This window comes from Streptopelia decaocto (genome assembly GCF_964273445.1).
Source record: "Streptopelia decaocto genome assembly, chromosome: 1".
Lineage (NCBI taxonomy): Eukaryota > Metazoa > Chordata > Aves > Columbiformes > Columbidae > Streptopelia > Streptopelia decaocto.
The window spans coordinates 201297083-201314698 of NC_138663.1; the positions used below are offsets into that span (position 1 = coordinate 201297083).

The window sequence follows — 17616 nt, forward strand, 5'->3', positions numbered from 1 at the left end:
TTTCCAGTGGAATGATCCAGAAGAGTGTGTTTGAATACACATCTCAGAAATATCTGATGACTCTGGAGAATGAGGCTGTTCATTCTTAGATGCAAAGATGGATCACACTGAACTCTGAAGGGCATCCCCAAATCAAATACAGCTAAAACTTGGCAAGTCTTCCTTCACTGGTAGATAGAAAAGAGCACATATGTTCCATGTTCAAACTTAATAAAGCAAGGATATACTGAGATGCTCACACAAGTCTTCTTCGGCCTACCATGCCATGATGGACAAGAGAAGAAGAAGGGAAATACGGCAGACAATCTAATTTAGAGAATGGTCCTCTAAAACATTTTCTCAGGGCAGAAGAGATTCTTACTTTTCTTGTCCCAAAGTAAATTAACACCATCTAGGACAATGATGATAAATTGAGCCAATTGCTACAATTCTCACAATCCTCAGAGCAGAAAATCAGAGGAAAATGCAGAAAACAAATTCACCCTGAAACTCTAAGGTGAATCTAAAGTGCCTCTAGGGTTTTCAGAAAAAGAAGCAAAGCCAAAATTTTGAACTTTTCTGTTTTCAAAAAAGTTGAAATAAGCAGTGACTGCCTCAAGAAATACAAATTCAACTACAGACTTTTGTTAATAATAACTTAATTATTAGTAATATAACATGCAAATATTTATTCCTTTTAAGTACTATACAATGCGAGGAAGAAGAAAATAATGCAGACTCTGAATTTTCAAATAAAACTATTGTAAGGAGAGTCAAAGCCTTGGGTTTACTGCTAAGAAGCTGAAGGCAAGGCATAAAAAGCAGAAAAGAAATCAGAAAGGTATTCTAGATAGTTCTCAGAGAAGATAATTCAAAGGAGGCTAGGGAGCTACATGTTTTTAACATTAATGAAAATTTGCAGCACTATGAACTAAACAGACATTTAATTCAAATTAATAGGTATTAAAATTATTGCTATTTAAGCACCATTGATAAAAAGTTCTCGTGCTTTTAAAGTCTGGCTGTTCTTATAAAGGCACAGGCTGGGGGAAGAAGGAAAGATAGAAAGAGGCCTGTTTAGAGAATCAGAGAGATGTTGTGCAACATGCTACTTAAGCAAAAACCAGCACCATGCAGCTTAGCTCCAGTGTCAAAGTAGTCATCACACCATTCCCACCACTATTCAAAGGAAGAGACAGAAAGGGCTCCATTTACCGGGGAGAAGTAAAAACCTCCGACTTATTTTGGCATTACCATTGAAAATTAGTTTCTCATAAATGACTGAATAAATTTAACACAACTTAAACAACCTACTTTCATGTCTTTCACATTGTGGGATCTGCAGGAACTGAGAATGGCGTTGAATGCAGTCTGAAAACAGAAATCAAGTATGACATCTCAACCATTCCCAATTAAACAAACAAACAAAAACTGAGGCAAGCATCCTGTTCCTCTCTAGTCCATGGGGGGAAGATGATCTCCCTGCCTGCAAGGCATCTTCCTCTCTTGGAGCTAATTAACTCGAGAACTTCAACAGTTATTTAAAGTGTAAATAATTTAGGTGCAAATTAGATGCTGAAGTTAGGCAGACAGAATACTACATAGCCAAACTTCATCCGGCCTCCCTCTTTTTTTCTTTTAGCTGTGAGAAAGTGCACATTATGCATTAAAAAAGAGGTCCTCTGGAATTCCAATGCCCATTTAGTCTGAAAAGGTAATAAATATAAAGGTCAGGCTGCAAACTCTATATTAAACTATGCCTCTACATAAGCCTTCAGGGCTTTTGTTGGCATTACTGTGAACTGTGCATGGAGGTCCAAAATCACAAAATAACAGATGGAGCCAGATCAGGTCTAGGTTTTATAGCAGCAAAGAAACCATCTCTTGCATTAGCAACCCCATACAGCTTTCCATACATGACAACTAACTTCTGCTAATACTGCCTGTCTTTCATTGCGCTTTTCAGTGCTACACCTCAGTGTTCCTCCAAAAGGAAAATATCAACATCTTTATTTCCACATGATGATATTGAAGAACAAGAAAAAAAGTGGTTTTGATACAGACACTAAAGGCAGAAAAGGTAATCTAAATATGCAGAGTTCTGTCTATAAACCTCTTGAGGCAGGTTTTGTCTTTGTACCTTGTATGCAGAGCGTTTGGAACAACAAGGTCTTCTGCATGCCCGGGACTGTTGGTTATTCCTATTGCAGAAATGGGTGCTGTTGCTAGTGCTATTATTTTTAACAGCAGTAATACTTCACGATAACGTTCATACGGTAACAGCATGGAACTGCATTCTCAGGTCACAGATTTCTCATTAAGCCTAGGGAAGCTCTGTCTCCGTGACCCTCTGCAGTGATGCAGCATGTTGCAGCATCAGGAGCTACAGCTTTTAGGGAAACCATTAGGGTTGTTTAAACGGGGAAAATTATCTTCTAAACTTTTTGAACTGTTTTAGCCATAAAAGTCACATTAAATGACAAATGAAAGGTTTAAATTTCATAATGGTCTCCCCATCATCTCTGTTTGGTAGGCAAAAAAAGAAATATTATTATAAGGTGTTGCTACATTGCAAGTGACTCTAATAAAGAACACAGAGCGGGGGCTTCTCTCAGTGCTTAACACAGGCAGCATTTAAATGATAGTCGGTGAATTCAGCAAGGAAAGGACCAAAAGGCTGCAAAAGGCAGAAGAGTCCAGCAAAAGGTTCAAATGGGAAAAAGTGTCAATAACATTAATAAAGATGGATTTCTCCCAGGAGGAAAGCTGGGGCAGTGAGGAAGAGAAAGGGAATGTAAACATTAGCTAATAAATTGCATGTAGCATACTGAAACAACCAAGGGAATGGGAAGAAAACCATAGGAAACACACGCTGTCCTTCCCTGGGGGCTAGCAGGAACCCTGGAACATGATAATAGCTTGGGGTTTAATTTTAATGCGGTTGGCACTTCAGAAACTGTGCTACAAATTCAAAGAGGAAATGTTGCTGCTTCTGTTTTTCATCTGCGAAAACTGGCAATAAAAGGTGGATGGAAACGACTCTGACAGACCCTTTCTCTTGTGGTCCTTGTCCTTCCTGCTGGCTAAACCCCTCCGCAAATAACTAAGCTAAAACAAGAGCCAGGCTCAATCCCTGTAAATAGAGACTGCTGATGCATCCTTTCCACTAAGTCTGTGGCAAATGCTTTTTGTTTCTCTAATCTTTCATACAGTATCTGCTTTATAGCCCTTCCTTTAAATAACAACGCTTTGTGCAGACAGTTTTACCTCCAAAGGTATACAAATACTACGTACAAGCATCTGCAAGTATTAAGTAGCACAACAGCTTTCCAGGATCGTTGTGCTGCTGGGGAAAGTCTCATTTTGGAGATGTTAAATGAGTTATTTTAAATAACATAACCGATCCAGCAGCAGAACCAGGAAAGAGATGTTTATGATGTTTCTCCACTGCAACCAAGTGAGACCCTCTACTCCTTGTCTTTTTGGCAGCTACATCCTTAGTTGTATTTTCCTGCGATTTTAAGACAATTATTCTATGGCTTCTCCTCCTCTTTGCTAAGGATATCTTTCCTTCCTTATTTTTATAACCAGTTTTATGTAAGGCAATTTTAGTGGTTGAAATCTCACATCCAAACACATTTCTCTTTTTCAGCTTGCATTCAAGACAAACTTTTGGTGGCTCCATTTGCAACCCATATGTTGATGCATCCCATTCTGTTTCACAGTTAAATGGATGGCACTGGACTGTGAAAAGTTTGAATTAATTATTTGTGATAAACTGCGGAAAATCCGTGAATAAAATGATAATAATTGGACACAAATACAGTAAAAGCTGTCATAGAAAGAAACGCAGCACATCCATGTGTCGCATCGCATCCTGTCACAGGCACTTATGAAAGATGTAATACAAATTGTCTCAAAGAACTTGCAAAAATAAAAGGCAGCCTGGATAGTTGTATTTTAGCAAATGTGTTTGCACTAAGGGTACCTTCTGTTGAACAGTTCTGCCCACAAGCTGTCTGTAGAATATAGAACATCTCTCGAGCATGCTTGCCACCTTGAAGCAGGGCAGTCGGAAGCAGAAAAAAAAAGAACAGAATGCAGAAAAAAAGGTGAAGAAAGAGAGAAATGAGGGACAGCAAGTCTAAGTACCATAAATACATTTAGAAATGAGATTAGCAAAGTATGACAATAGAATTTAAATGACAGACAACATTAAGATTGCAGTAAATAACATAGTGTGAAAAAAAACAATTCAGCCATACAGCGCTTTTTTTCAGCTTAGCTAAGGAGTCATAACAAAAGCAGGAATATTATTATTATTGTTATCGCTACATTAAAATAGCATTTTCATTTCAGCATTACGAAAGTTCAGTTTCGGGGGGGACGGTTCACGGTTAGTTTTCTTGCTCTCAAAAACCACACATCCATACGCTTTGCTTCTGAAGCCTCCTCATCACACCACTGGCTCCCAACTTACCAACAATATCAAACCAGAGAGGAATGTTAGATGGCTGCACAGAGACCACCCCAACGATTTCTGTCACTTTATCGCTTTCCATGATGGTGAAGTTGTAAAAGGGTTCATCAAAAGTCAGAGGCACGGGCGAGGGCGCCGGCTTTTTTATCCACTCAATATGGAGGCGCGCGGTTGAAGATTTTTGGGGCCGGCCGTTGTCCACTGCTTTTATCTGGCAGGTACAAAGAAAACAGGACTCGGAGTGAGCATCTCAGCTTGGCAGTTCAGAGCTAATTCTACCACATGACTGCTTGGAAAATGGCCTTTTTAATCCTCTGTGTAAAATCCCATGAAAAGAGAGGGAGATAAACATTGATTTGTTACCTGTTTGTGGTTTGTTTTTTTTTTTTTTCCATTAAACTTTTACTGAAAAGACTGATTTCAAACTGAAATGTTTTGTTTGACAAATGCTGATGGGAGTCCTCCTGGAGATGCAATTCAAGCGCTCCCCACACAGATCCTCGTCTCCAGAACCAGCTTCCCTCTCCTGTTCCATCTTCCTTCCAGCTCCCTCCTGCGGCAAATCTCGGAGCTTTGTGATGACCCCATGGGACATCATGCACTTGAGAAATATGCTCACCCAGACCATGTTTGATTGCTTTTAAATGGCATCTGTATTGCAGCTGAGACTGGTATTCCTTATATTCCCTTCTTCAGGATCTTTAACTGAGTTAAATAAGTTTCAGATCATTTCCCCCATTCTCCTAAACAAATATAATTTAAATTTTATCCATATTTATTTTCCTTGCGTTCTTCTCTCTGTCATGTTCATTAAGATTGCCCAGCTTGGTGCTAATTCTTTTTATTATAATGTCCTGTAGTGGGATGGATAGACTTGATATTTGCCTGGAATGCTTTATGGTTTTAGCACAGCAAACACAAGTGAGCAGCAACAAACACTGAAGTTAGGCAAAGGGAGAATGCAGGTTACAAAACAGGTGCTTTGATGTATAACATCGATGTCAATCACAGGGGAGGAGAAGAGGAGGCTTAGAGGTGACCTCATCACTCTCTGTAACTACCTGAAGGGAAGTTCTAGCCAGGTGGGGATTGGTCTCTTCTCCCAGGCAGTCAGCAATAGGACAAGGGGGCATGGGCTTCAGCTCTGCCAGGGGAAATTTAGGCTGGATATTAGAAAGAAATTGTTTCCAGAGAGAGTGGTCAGGCATTGGAATGGCTGCCCAGGGAGGTGCTGGACTCACCGTCCCTGGAGGTTTTTAAACTGAGATTGGACATGGCACTTAGTGCCATGATCTAGACGGACTAGAGTTGGACCAAGGGTTGGACTCGATGATCTCTGAGGTCTCTTCCAACCCAGTCGATTCTGTGATTCTGTGTGATTCTGTGATTCTTCTAAAACTGAAAGAAGTGTTTCTGGCTATAGAGGACCACTGGTGCAAATGTGCTGTTACTATGCCTGTTAAAAATGGGAATTATCTTCCTGAAATACCATACCCTGTATTTTTCTCTGGAAATGTGTTAAGTGGGTTTGGTGCTAACACTCACCACCCTGCTGTGTTCAAGGTGGGCAAGCCCTTAGTGAAAAGATGCTGAGGGTGTGATGAGCAGTTTCAAGGTAGAAAATCTTCAGCTGTTGCATTATAATAAGGGCCAGATCCCGGACGTGAGTTCTAGCTCTGCACAGGGAAAAGCACTCACCGACCCAAATGGTGGTCTACTCTAATTATACCTAGTCTGATTGATAGGTATTTCTCAATATTTTGATATTTATTCATTTTCCTGTCAAAGTTTCCAACCCTATGAAGGTATCCCAACAGAGACCCGTTACTGTAAGTGACATCGCTTCCTTTACCACAGGCCAGACTGTGGAAAACTGACAATTTTTTCAATTCCAAACTACAAATAGTTGGCTCATTGCTGTAGATGAAGAGTGCACATTCGAGTCTTACATTGCTTTACATCAACACCACTATGTTGTATTCTTTCTTTTAAGTTAACAGTTGGACTAGGCGACCTTAAAGTTATTTTCCAATCGAAATGATTCTGTGATTCTATATGGTTTGAGTTCTGGCATAAGTATTTTGACTTTTTATTTTTGAAGTATTTTTGAGATTTCTTTTAACTGAAATTGCTGCCATACTTATACTCTTTAAAGTAATAACAAGGGTACTACCACACCCTCTACACAAGACTCCACCTCTCTGATGCCACGGAACTTGGACAGTATAAGGACCTGTCCAGGAGGGCAAGCAGCTGTGTCCACACAAAAGGTGAATAACCATTCATAGCGGTATCAGCCCAGTTCAACGTGATACAACTTTGTGAGTAGAAAGGCCCTTGGTCTTCATTTCTGTGTATTTAAGGGAATGATCTGGACCAACAATTCATTCCTGTGTACTCAAGGGAACGATTTGCGCCAACAATTTGCAAGTTGACTGAACAGTCTGAGAATAGTTCACTACATGCAATAGCATAAACACTCAGACTAATTATTTTCCACTGGTTGTATGTAAATACTAGATTTCTTAATACAGTCAGATCTTACATATAGGTCATACATTAAACACAGACATATATCACTCTTTATACAAGCAGGCTTATTTCTACAACAAAGTCAGTAAAATCATGGCTTCATATGTTAGGGAACAGCACTTACTGTTAAGATGTCGTAACTGCCCGCAGTGAACTGCTTTCTGGAGGAAACCATCCCTGTTTTGGGATCAATAAAAAATTTCCCATCATCGTTTCCATCCACAATGCTATATGAGATTTCTGCATTAGGGCCTTCGTCTTTGTCAAAAGCAAAAGCTCTGTAGATGGGCTCCCCTCTTTTCTTACGGTCCCTCTCGGGCAGCTTGATCTGATAGACTTTCTCTGGAAACTGAGGTTTGTTATCGTTCTCATCCAGAACCTGGACCACCACCCAAACAGAGGACTGCTTGGGAGATGTGCCCCCATCGGAGACAGTTACCTGAAAAATAACAGCAGTACAGGCATTATTTTGAATAGGTACAGTGGGATTTCATAAATTGGAAAAAAATATAAAGCATAAGTAAACATCTCTGCCTCCCCAAACCTACCATGCAGTTTACATGGTCTTCCCTATACACAAGACATGCTCACTATAAATGTGCTCGGTATTTAACTCCAATACGCCCACGATTGTAAATAAAGAAATCACAAAGATATTTTTACTTTTGAGATGAACCTGGAACAGGGAACCTGTGGACTAGGAATTCATTTCTCAAAACATAACATCATTTTATCTCAAATTCTGCAAGTTTATCTCGGACGAGAGAACTGGAATTAACCCATTAAGCAGGATCCCTGCTTTTTTTCAAACGTATTTTAAAGTTTCTTCAGTCACTCAATGAATTTGAAAGATGCATATCTTCTTAAATCCTAAAGGAATCTCTGTCACTTTTTTTCCTATTAATTATTTTCAATTTCTTAAACAACAAAAGAATTTCTGTCAGTTCTTTTCATTCATTACTTGAGATTTGACAGCTCATTAATTCCAAAACTGCTTTATATGATTGTAAGGAGAACAGAGAGACAGGTAACAAAAAATTTCTGTTGCATTGTGTAAAGAGCACACTGTGCCGGCAGAAGCATGGAAGAAATAAAATCTTTGAGACAAAAGTTAATTAGTAATTTAGGTGCAGCTTAAACAGAATTACTAATAATTTTCAGTCTGAAACACTGTGAAAATGAAACGATCCAAGATCAACAAGCACTCAAGAGATTTAATAATATGCCTTCAAAACGCAATCAATATGTTTCAAACTTCTCCCTCAATATTTCGATTGCATTTATAAAGAGAAAGAAATAAGGCAGAAAGTTATTTCTGTTTGCATGAAAGAAGTTCAAATTTCACTTTCAGCTACATATGCTAACATGCCAAGTGCCACAGTACCAATTTTTGATGATGGTGAGCCAAGATTTCACATACTCTTCCCTGCTTGCACTGTGTGATCACTGCACACCCATTGCTTTGCTGGTTAACTCCTTGATGCTTTATTTTTCCTTCAATATTTATTTTTCCTTCCCCTTACATTTTTTTCCCCTTTACATTTTTCCTGCCCCTTATAAATCATATAATCCTGATGTCCAATCCTCTGGCAAAGCAACATTTTCTGGGAACAATGTCCCTTGCCATTGTCCCCTCTTTGAGACAGAAGTCTAAACTTGGGTAACCCTTATTTAGTACTGTGACCAGCAGAAATACCTTGTTTTCTGTAAGTAAAGTAAATGACCTTTTAAATTTCCTGTACTTAACTACACTTTTAAAAACTGATACAGTAGAAGAGAGAAGACTGACAACCTTAGGGGCTGAAACTTCTTATTCACAGAAAAATAAATGGTATGGCAACCTATCGTGGCGATGTAAAACCCTTCAAATCAGCCCATAATACATATCAGCCTCAGGCCTCTCTCTCGCAAGACTGTCACCAGGGTTGGCAATTAGCACTTGTTGGGATCGCCGCCTCGTGATGGGGACGGCTGCTGAGAGCCGGACGGGGCCCATCCCCACCCCGCAGAGCCACCAACGCACCATCTGCCCGTCACCAGCGAGGGGGTGCGGGGAGCGGACCCGCAGCTCATTACCGGTGTACTCAGCCATCCAGTTCCCAAACGCTACACTCTCCAAAATAGCATTTGTAACGCCAAAAGGCTGCACACATGGCTGCAAATCTGCCTTTCCACCCAGTGCGGGTAACACCACCGAGCACCTCAGCCTCTCCACTCCGCCGCTCCAGGACAACTTCAGAGCTTGTGCAGCAAACAAAAAGCCAATTCTGCCAATTCTCCTATTACAGACTTTCAGCAATAAATAACTTTTGCCCCACTTAAAAGCTAATCCCCTCTATTTCTGTTCTGCTCCGGTGCAACTAGCCAGGCTTTAGGCAAGAGCTCAGGTTTACAAAGAAAATCCTTTTTTGGGATTTCTGCTGACTCTACAGATAAAATAATCAGTGATGCCAGACAGTACAGGCTGTAGTGCACAGAAACAAATGCGGGTCTAAAATACCAGCAAAATGCCTTTTATGTTGTGTGGTAATGATCTTAATGCATTGAAAATACTAGTTGCATTGAAAATACTCGTTTTCTGAATACGACACGACTGAACTTTTTTAAAAAAAGTATATTTTTCTCAAACTTCTAGCAGTGACCTACAGAAAAACAGGAGGGATGAAAAGAAGTTTACAAATAACAACAGTTAAAATACCTCTGAAAACCACAGTGGTATAAACAGGCAAGCAACTGTGATGAAAAACTTACTTAAGCCAAGAGACTGCTCAATAAGTGAAGTTGTCCTGTCTTACCAATGCACAGTCTCACAGTTTGTTAGGCTACTGCTGACATCCTGACTAACATGGTGTTGTGGTAGTAAATACCTGCGTGTATTTGTTTTTCGTAAGCCAAACATTGTGGGAAATCCCTTCAATAACATAAAAGTTGCACTGAAAATATTTGCTGACGGCTAATTAAAAATAGTTATGGCTTTAACATGTAATGCCAGCTGATAAACAGAAATTAACATAGAAGGCCTGCAGTTAATCACTTCTACTCTGTCTAAAACTTTACATCCCTGGAGAGGAAAATGTTACGTCCCAGCGAAGCCTTTTTCTCTGGGTGACACTGGAAACTTTTCACAATGACAGGCTCCAGCTCCACGCGAAAAGCTCTGAGTGCCAGACACGGGAGCTGCGGTGTGAGTTAAAGCCCTCTCTTTGCAGGCATGCAAATTAATTAATTAAGCCACCCTCACACCGGCAATTTGATTGTTTCCCTAACTGTAAATCCGCACACTAGCTGACCCCTCTTTTCTGCTCCATCAGCCTGACCCCGGCCTGGGCTTTACAGCTTCCAGCTACAAACACGGTCAAAGAGCTGCAGAAATTTCCTCTGCCCCTACAGAAAAAAAATAAACCAAAGCAAACCAAAGCACATGACAACACGTTAAAACAAAATAACAAATTGCTGCCAGTTCAAAATTGTTCCCAGACAAAACTGGGGAGGGGCGGAGAGGTCGTTCAGCACACTGCTCTGCAAATACCGTTTCCATCAGGACACTGTATCACACCAGCCCTCAGGGGCCCCTCTAACCAAGGCAATTTTGATTCAAACATTACCATAGTTCTCAGCAAAATCCTTAAACAGCTGGAAATTACAGTGAAAAGTAACCAGGGAGGGAGGTTGGGATATTTTTAAGACAAAGATACAAATGCTAACCCACAGCTGGTATCTCTGGAAATGCGAAAGGCAGATGTGCAAGGCACAGGAGAGCTTGCCAGGAGAGAAGATGTCATTCAGGACCAGTGAGGTCCTTTTGTTTAGAAACCTGCAGATGTCATGGCAAACAAACAAAAGAGAAAAAAGTAGAGAAGAAAGGTGATATAGATGAGTGACAAAGAAGACAGTCTCAATATATGCTTGTCTAGATCTGGCATCAGAAACCCAACAAGAGGTGAATCTCACAGTAATCAAGATGGGGAAATAGTGAGGACCAGTGTTAAAGCTTTCCCAGAGGAGATAAGGAATGGCTGCTTGGTCAGCGTGTGCCTTTGTAAATGCTGAACACCTCCAGTCCCTGTGCTGAGTTTGGTATTCAGATGTCAGTGTGTGCAGAGATGCTGCTGCACGCCCATGTGCACCCTGAGATGGGCCAGCCAGCTACTGTCCCCTCTGCCCTTCTGGTTAGATATTGCTGCTCATGCTGTGTCAACACAGCCTAAACACAGGATACAACCTCCCAAAGCTTGGATATGGCCATGAAAGCTGCTGAATTTTAATTCTCTGACCAACCATACAAAGGGCTGGTCCATTCACCAGCCGTCGAATATCTTAAGAGGAATGTGATGGCACGTTTAATGGGGTCTCATGGCAGCAGACAGCAATATTAATACAAACTTCATGTAACCACTTTTGTGGTGAAAACTTGAGCATCACAGCTGTCACTTGCAGACAGCTCCACTACAGTTTTCTTCATAAAACAAACACTTTCTCTCAGGAAACTACATTTACCCATTGGCTTTAATGTTTATGACTTTACCGAACCATGTAAGCTAATACACATATAGGTATTGGTTACCTGGAAATTTCTTCACTAGAGTAACAATATTCACATATCCTTTACAATGCTTCCTTCAGCTGGACAGACCAGACCTCCTGAATTTCCCTCTACTTTGACCAGACATGTATTTTTGGAGAAAAACACACAAAAGTATCTCCTCCTGCAGTATATGACATTCAGTACAATAGAACTTTCAAAATCCAAGTAAGGCAATTTTCATTTCTGCTGCAGGATTTACTTCAGTAGGTTTGGTCTACAGACATTACCACCACCTTTCCTACAGGACTGAGAGATAATCTTTCGTGTTCATGTTTATGTTCAAGTTCACAGATCAATTACAAAGCAAGTCCCATAGCAGTAGACCTTCCCAGTCAAAACCAAGGTTAACACGAACTGTTAACATACAACAGCTGGAATGTTAGATATGAAAATTTCATTTTAGGACCGTTGAGAAGGCATGGAGGAGACACCTACTGTGAAAGCTTTGGCTAAAACACAGCGTCAGTCTAGAAGACCCCAGTGCTGATGACAAAAATAGTTTTGCCTTGAGATGGTCACTCTTATGAATTGGACTGTGACACTCAACTGAAGAAGGTTTAGCTCTTGAACTTCTTCAGAATACGACTGCAACTGTGAGGACCACCCTCCTGAATTAAAAGTACAATATTGAGTCTCATTAACAAAAGCTTGTGACTTCCAAGACAATTATTAACTCAGCTGGCGAGAGTAGCTAGCAGGGATCTTGCTTCAACAAGTATAGCAAGACAATCAGCAGGTTTTTAATCTGTTATCAAGCCTCAAGAGAACAAGAATCTTCTTCCCACATCATTCCTTGGCAGAAGGAAATACTCAGCCTACCCAATTTTAAAGTTAGAGGAACTGCCACATTACTGTCATTAGCATTGCAAAACGCTGAAGATGTCATATTTGCTTGTTTATTTTTGTTCGTGTGATAACTGCTTAATGCAAAAAGCGCGAGCTGAGATGCCTGCGTCTCATCTGAGGAGTGCGCATAATGAGGTTTTCAGGTTAAAGTCTCCCCCTTCCCCCAACCAGAAATGCCAATTTTGCTTCAGAAAACTTTAGAAAAAGAGAATCTGGTTCAGTTACTGGAGACAGAAAAATGATCAAAGGGAGCTTGAGAGCTGAGGCATATCCCTGCTGTTAGTGACTAATGGGTTTGTTTCTTCTGCCAATGCACAAACGAGCTGCAATACCTATTGTAAGATACTCTGGAATTCAGCCCAAGTAAGAGAAATAAAAGATTATAAAGGAGAGCTCATTGAGAGATGAATGAAACTTTAAAGTCAAATACACTGAATTACTATCTCTGCCTACTTCAGAGAGAGACTAAATTCGCGGATAAATTCTTACAAGAAAATATTTCTTTTTAAAATGCATGATATTACTGAGCTACATGTCGGATCATTGCTACAAATAGAGGCAGCGTAGCTCAAAGACATATAGAATAGGAGAGGAAAAAAAAGGTAAATAAGTTTTGGGGTTTTCTTAGTTCAACAGTAATATTGAGTTAGCCATAGCTTTCTAATCCTTTATTTGGCAACTGCGGAAAAGAAGTGGGAAACTGTTTATTTCACTTTTCCTTACAGAATGTAGTGCTGTCCCAAAAGGTAAGTTACTTAAACACTTCTTGAAGGAAATAATGCCAATCATACCAATATGATCCTTCTTTCCTTATATCCCTTACAATGTGCTAATCTGGAAACTATAGTTTTCAATAAAAACAAACAAACAAACAAAAAACCAAACAAAAAACCATTCACTCTGGCCAGCTATGAGAAATAAATAATTTAGAGTACATTTTGAATAGAGGTTATTACTGACACAAACACTTAAGATGGCTGATTAGAGACGTCCATGGCTTCCAGCCACATTCAAGCTAGAAAATTATGCATAATGGTCTGTTATACCATTTGAGAATTAACAATGACATCAGGTAATTTCAACGCAGTCTTGCCAAAAGACAGGAAGGAAGGCAGGCTTTTTTGGTTGGGGTTAAATACTCCCTGAAGCATCTGTAAACTTAAATATTTGAAGAGCATACTGAAGAAAGTTTTAGAGGCTTCAAATCTTAACTTTTGTGAGAATCACAGTACTGAGCCCAGTAGATAGTAACCAAATGACCTGGCAAACAAAATATCAGAATGCATGACTACTACTACTACAATGATGACAACAACGAGTACTACTAGTATTACTACTACTACTGCTGCATTTATTCAGTGTCACACTTTTTCTATGAGCTTTTAGAAGTTGTAACAGACTTGTATTTTAGCTTTAGTAGCAACGCAAGGAAGGATCTGCACAGCTCTTGACAGTGATTCTTTAAAAGAAAACCAGTAATTTTCTATGGGCACTGCTTTTAAAGTTCATTGCAGTTTGGAGATCCTGGCAACCTTTGTGCATGAGGCTGTATTTACAGTGTTCTTCAGTCAGTACATGCTAAGGTAAGTGCAGAACCATGCATTACTCCATTAAATTCCCAGCAACACAGAGCAGTGTTAAAGTAAGCTCCGTAAGGCAATCTCAGGAAGTATCTTCCTCTTCTTTTCACTAAATAAAAAGAAAACTATAGTCCTCAGGAATTTAATATAGATATAATTTTGTTTTTTGACAAACTGTAGATAAAACTTTGCCCAGAAGTGACTCTAAGCTGATCACTTTCCAGAAGTCCAAATGTGCATCCTACTTAAAACCAGAAAAACTTAAGCTCTACTGCCTAACAGTAGCGTATAATCACTTACGATTCAGCAGAAATCATCTGGTAAGAAAAACCATTGCTCAGCTAGGACTTTTCCTGACCTTCTAGATGATAACACCACATCAGAAATGGTGCTTGAAACTGCATGTATCATATTCCATATCGAGCAGTTTGCAAAGTTTCTAACTAGAAGACTGGAAAATTTGAGATGGTCGTAGTAGCAACACCAACCTCAGACTCCGAATAACAACTGTAAAGGTCTTTTGAGTACATCAAGAACTTCCTCTCTTTGTTCATGAGGCTGCAATAATGAATCTCACTACCCCAGCATATAATGAAGAAAAATTTTAAAGCAGAAGAATACACTCCAAATAGTCCTATGATAGTATCTGGACCCAAGGATGTTTACGCATCTTCAGACTGACATCTCACGAACAAGATAAAGACCAATTTGCAATTGCTTAAAAATAATTCTTGTAGGCATATGGAACCTCTTTAGGAACAAGATATTACTAAACAGAAGTGTAACTACCTTCATAGACTCTAAAAGAGAAAGAAGATAAAAGTTGTTTATTGATCTTCACAATAAACTTTGAAGAAGGTGTTTAGCTCCTGCTGGTAGTGAAGATTATAATCAGAGAATTTTGTGTGAGTAGACAAATCTGAGAATATTTCACTTCAAGGAGCTTTAAATAACATAAAGCTTGCAAATGAAGGTATTTATGCAGTTTAATGTTAGTAGTAATCTCTGTGTCAATTGTAATTCCATTCACACCTGAATACCTACTTCAGCCATTTGTGGGTTTTGCTTTTCTTGTGATAAGAAACACCTGTGATCAAATATTGGTAAGTTCCCCTCTACCAGATCTACTTCTACAGATGATGCCCTTCTTCAAAATCTCAGCACTCAGGACATACAGTAGCTCTCAGTTTTTGTGCTTCAAAAGTGGCATGCATCAACTTCTAAGCTCACTGCACTGGCTTTTTCTCAAATATTCAATTACCCTTAATTTTCTGTCCAGAAAAGTCACTTGATTCTTATCTTCACTGTAAGCAGGAGCCAAACACCTCCTTCAAAGTTTCCTCAAAATTACAAAGGTGATAGTTACATGTCCCCAGTCTTTCCTTTTTCACACTAGACCAGTCAATAAGTGTAATCATGTGAGAAAAACATTCTGGCTGTTAATAAAGACACAAGATTTCATCCACGCTTCCAAGATCTTTTCCTAATATCAATAATTTATGTTTTAACTACCAGCAGAAATTCTGTGCTCAAAAATACATGCTGATACATTGCCAAAATTTAATCAAGCTATAGTACTAGTCACTGTGGAGTTAATTAATCAAGCAGCAAAACCGTATATACTTTACAATATTGCTTGGGTGTGCAGCTGTATCAGTTTGTAGTACAGGTCCCCAGATATTCAAACTGATGGGAAATCAAGGTACAGCAAGTCTTCCAGCAGAAACTCTCCAGTGTGGTGCGGTGATGTCCTGTGTGTGTGGCAACAGCGTCTGTTTGGCAGTAAGTCAGCGGCACTGCCTCCCGCTAACATGGGACACGCTTACTCTAACAAAATACACAGTATGGAGGAGCTTGCTCGGCGTGCCCTTAGAAATATTGTGGCATGCCGTTTCTGTTACAACACAGTAATCATTTAATCTAAAACTTTCAGTCTTCAAATGAATTATTGTCTTATCTCCTAAACTAGAATATGAAAACTTACTTCTAAACAATTTTCATCCTGCTGCCAGCCAGTCCCTTCTGATGGTGGACGAAACACACTTAGGTGAGACTCTGTGGCGGTCAGTCTTGAAACAATATTGTAATTATTTAGGAGGTAATTCATTTATTTGGTCACCAATGAGATGAAAGATATGTACTGTGATTCCCTGAAGTTATTTACTTTATAGATGGACTGATTCCAAATTCTACGCTGCTATATAAAGCAGAACCAAGGATTTTCAAAAGAAAGATAACACTTTTTTTTACACTTTTTTTTTCTTTTTTTAATTACTCCAGCAAGCAGCACTTGGTTGTGCTAATGGAGGATGACACCACCTTGTCTGTGGCAGAAAGGCAGATTAAGATGCATTCAGTCCCATCTCCAGCTCCTCCTCCAGCCATTTGTTCTTCCCCTGTCATCAGTTTGCAGCCACCTTCACCCGTCAATAAACTGTCTGTGCATCTGTGCTACGAACAGGGCGACTGAAATAATCACGGTTTAAAACAAACTGCCTCCAGAAAACAAAATCCCCCCAAAAGGCAGATGGTTAACGAGTGATGGTGGTGAGAGAGCAAAACAAGGAGAGGCACGCCAGGTCCCCAGGTCAGGGTGGGGGACACTGCTTAAGACGTTTTGGCTACTGAAGGAAAACACATTGTGTAACTACAATTTTGGTGACTGCTGGTTTAACTGAAATGGAGTTAATTTTCTTCATCCAGCTACAAACTCTTCTTTTTCATAGCTAGCACAGTCATTGTTTGGATTTTTAAGAATAATAAGATAGCACCCCGGAACAGAATTAATGTTTTTCTTCAAGTAACTGTGGTTTTGAGTTGGAATGAAGAGAATGTAAGAACTTACTGGTATCTTTGCTCTTTCCTGGGAGATCAGGGTCTTTCTGGGCTTTCTATATGAAGGTTTGAAGCAGCTAGAAAGGGGAGCATAGATGGGACCGACTTTGGCTGGTATCCCGGCTGATCAATGACAATATTCCATGCCATTAGCATCATGCTTCATATTTAACAGGAGTCTGGTTTTCTGGCTAAAGGGACCCATTCCGGTTCTGCTCCATTTCAGTTGAGTTCCATTCAGGAGTTCCTTTAGTTCAGCCTTTTGCCATCCTGCCATTTTGCAGTTGGCCTCTGGGCCTTGCTACCTTTTCGGCTTTTTTTGCTCTCTCTCCCTGGGATCGGCTGTTCGGGACCAGGGTGCTCTCTCTTCCTGGGACTGGCTGCTCAGTGCAGACACAGTTTGTGAGGAACTGCATTGAGTATCACTTATTTTATATTTTTTCCCAATTATCATCTTCTTCTTCCTCTTCTTCTGCTTCTTCATCATCTTCTTCTTCTTCTTCTTCTTCTTCTTCTTCTTCTTCTTCTTCTTCTTCTTCCTCTTCTTCATCTTCTTCTTCTTCCTCTTCTTCATCTTATTCCTCTTCTTCTTCATCTTCTTCCTCTTCTTCTTCCTCTTCTTCTTCTTCCTCTTCTTCTTCTTCTTCTTCTTCTTCTCCATCCACACATACATGTAAAACGTTTTAAAGACAGTTTCATAGCTGATAGCCTGACGAGTAGCCTCTGACATTTAAATGCAATTTGGTTTTTTTCAGGGTAAAAAATGAAGCTTCTAGAGT

General features: G+C 39.8%; 1 protein-coding gene across 4 annotated transcripts in view; it reads right to left on the bottom strand.

Moving 5' to 3' along the window:
* FAT3 (FAT atypical cadherin 3) overlaps positions 1–17616 on the bottom strand; it is a gene marked incomplete at its 5' end in the record, with an annotated part of 328465 nt that overhangs the window by 99446 nt on the left and 211403 nt on the right. For 2 of the 4 annotated variants that reach the window (XM_082063482.1, XM_082063480.1), the window contains 3 exons: positions 3968–4036; positions 4460–4670; positions 7116–7430. In XM_082063482.1, the coding sequence (XP_081919608.1) occupies positions 3968–4036; positions 4460–4670; positions 7116–7430 (595 nt within the window). The remainder of the gene's footprint in view (positions 1–3967; positions 4037–4459; positions 4671–7115; positions 7431–17616) is intronic. The other 2 variants (XM_082063483.1, XM_082063481.1) reach the window with 1 other exon arrangement.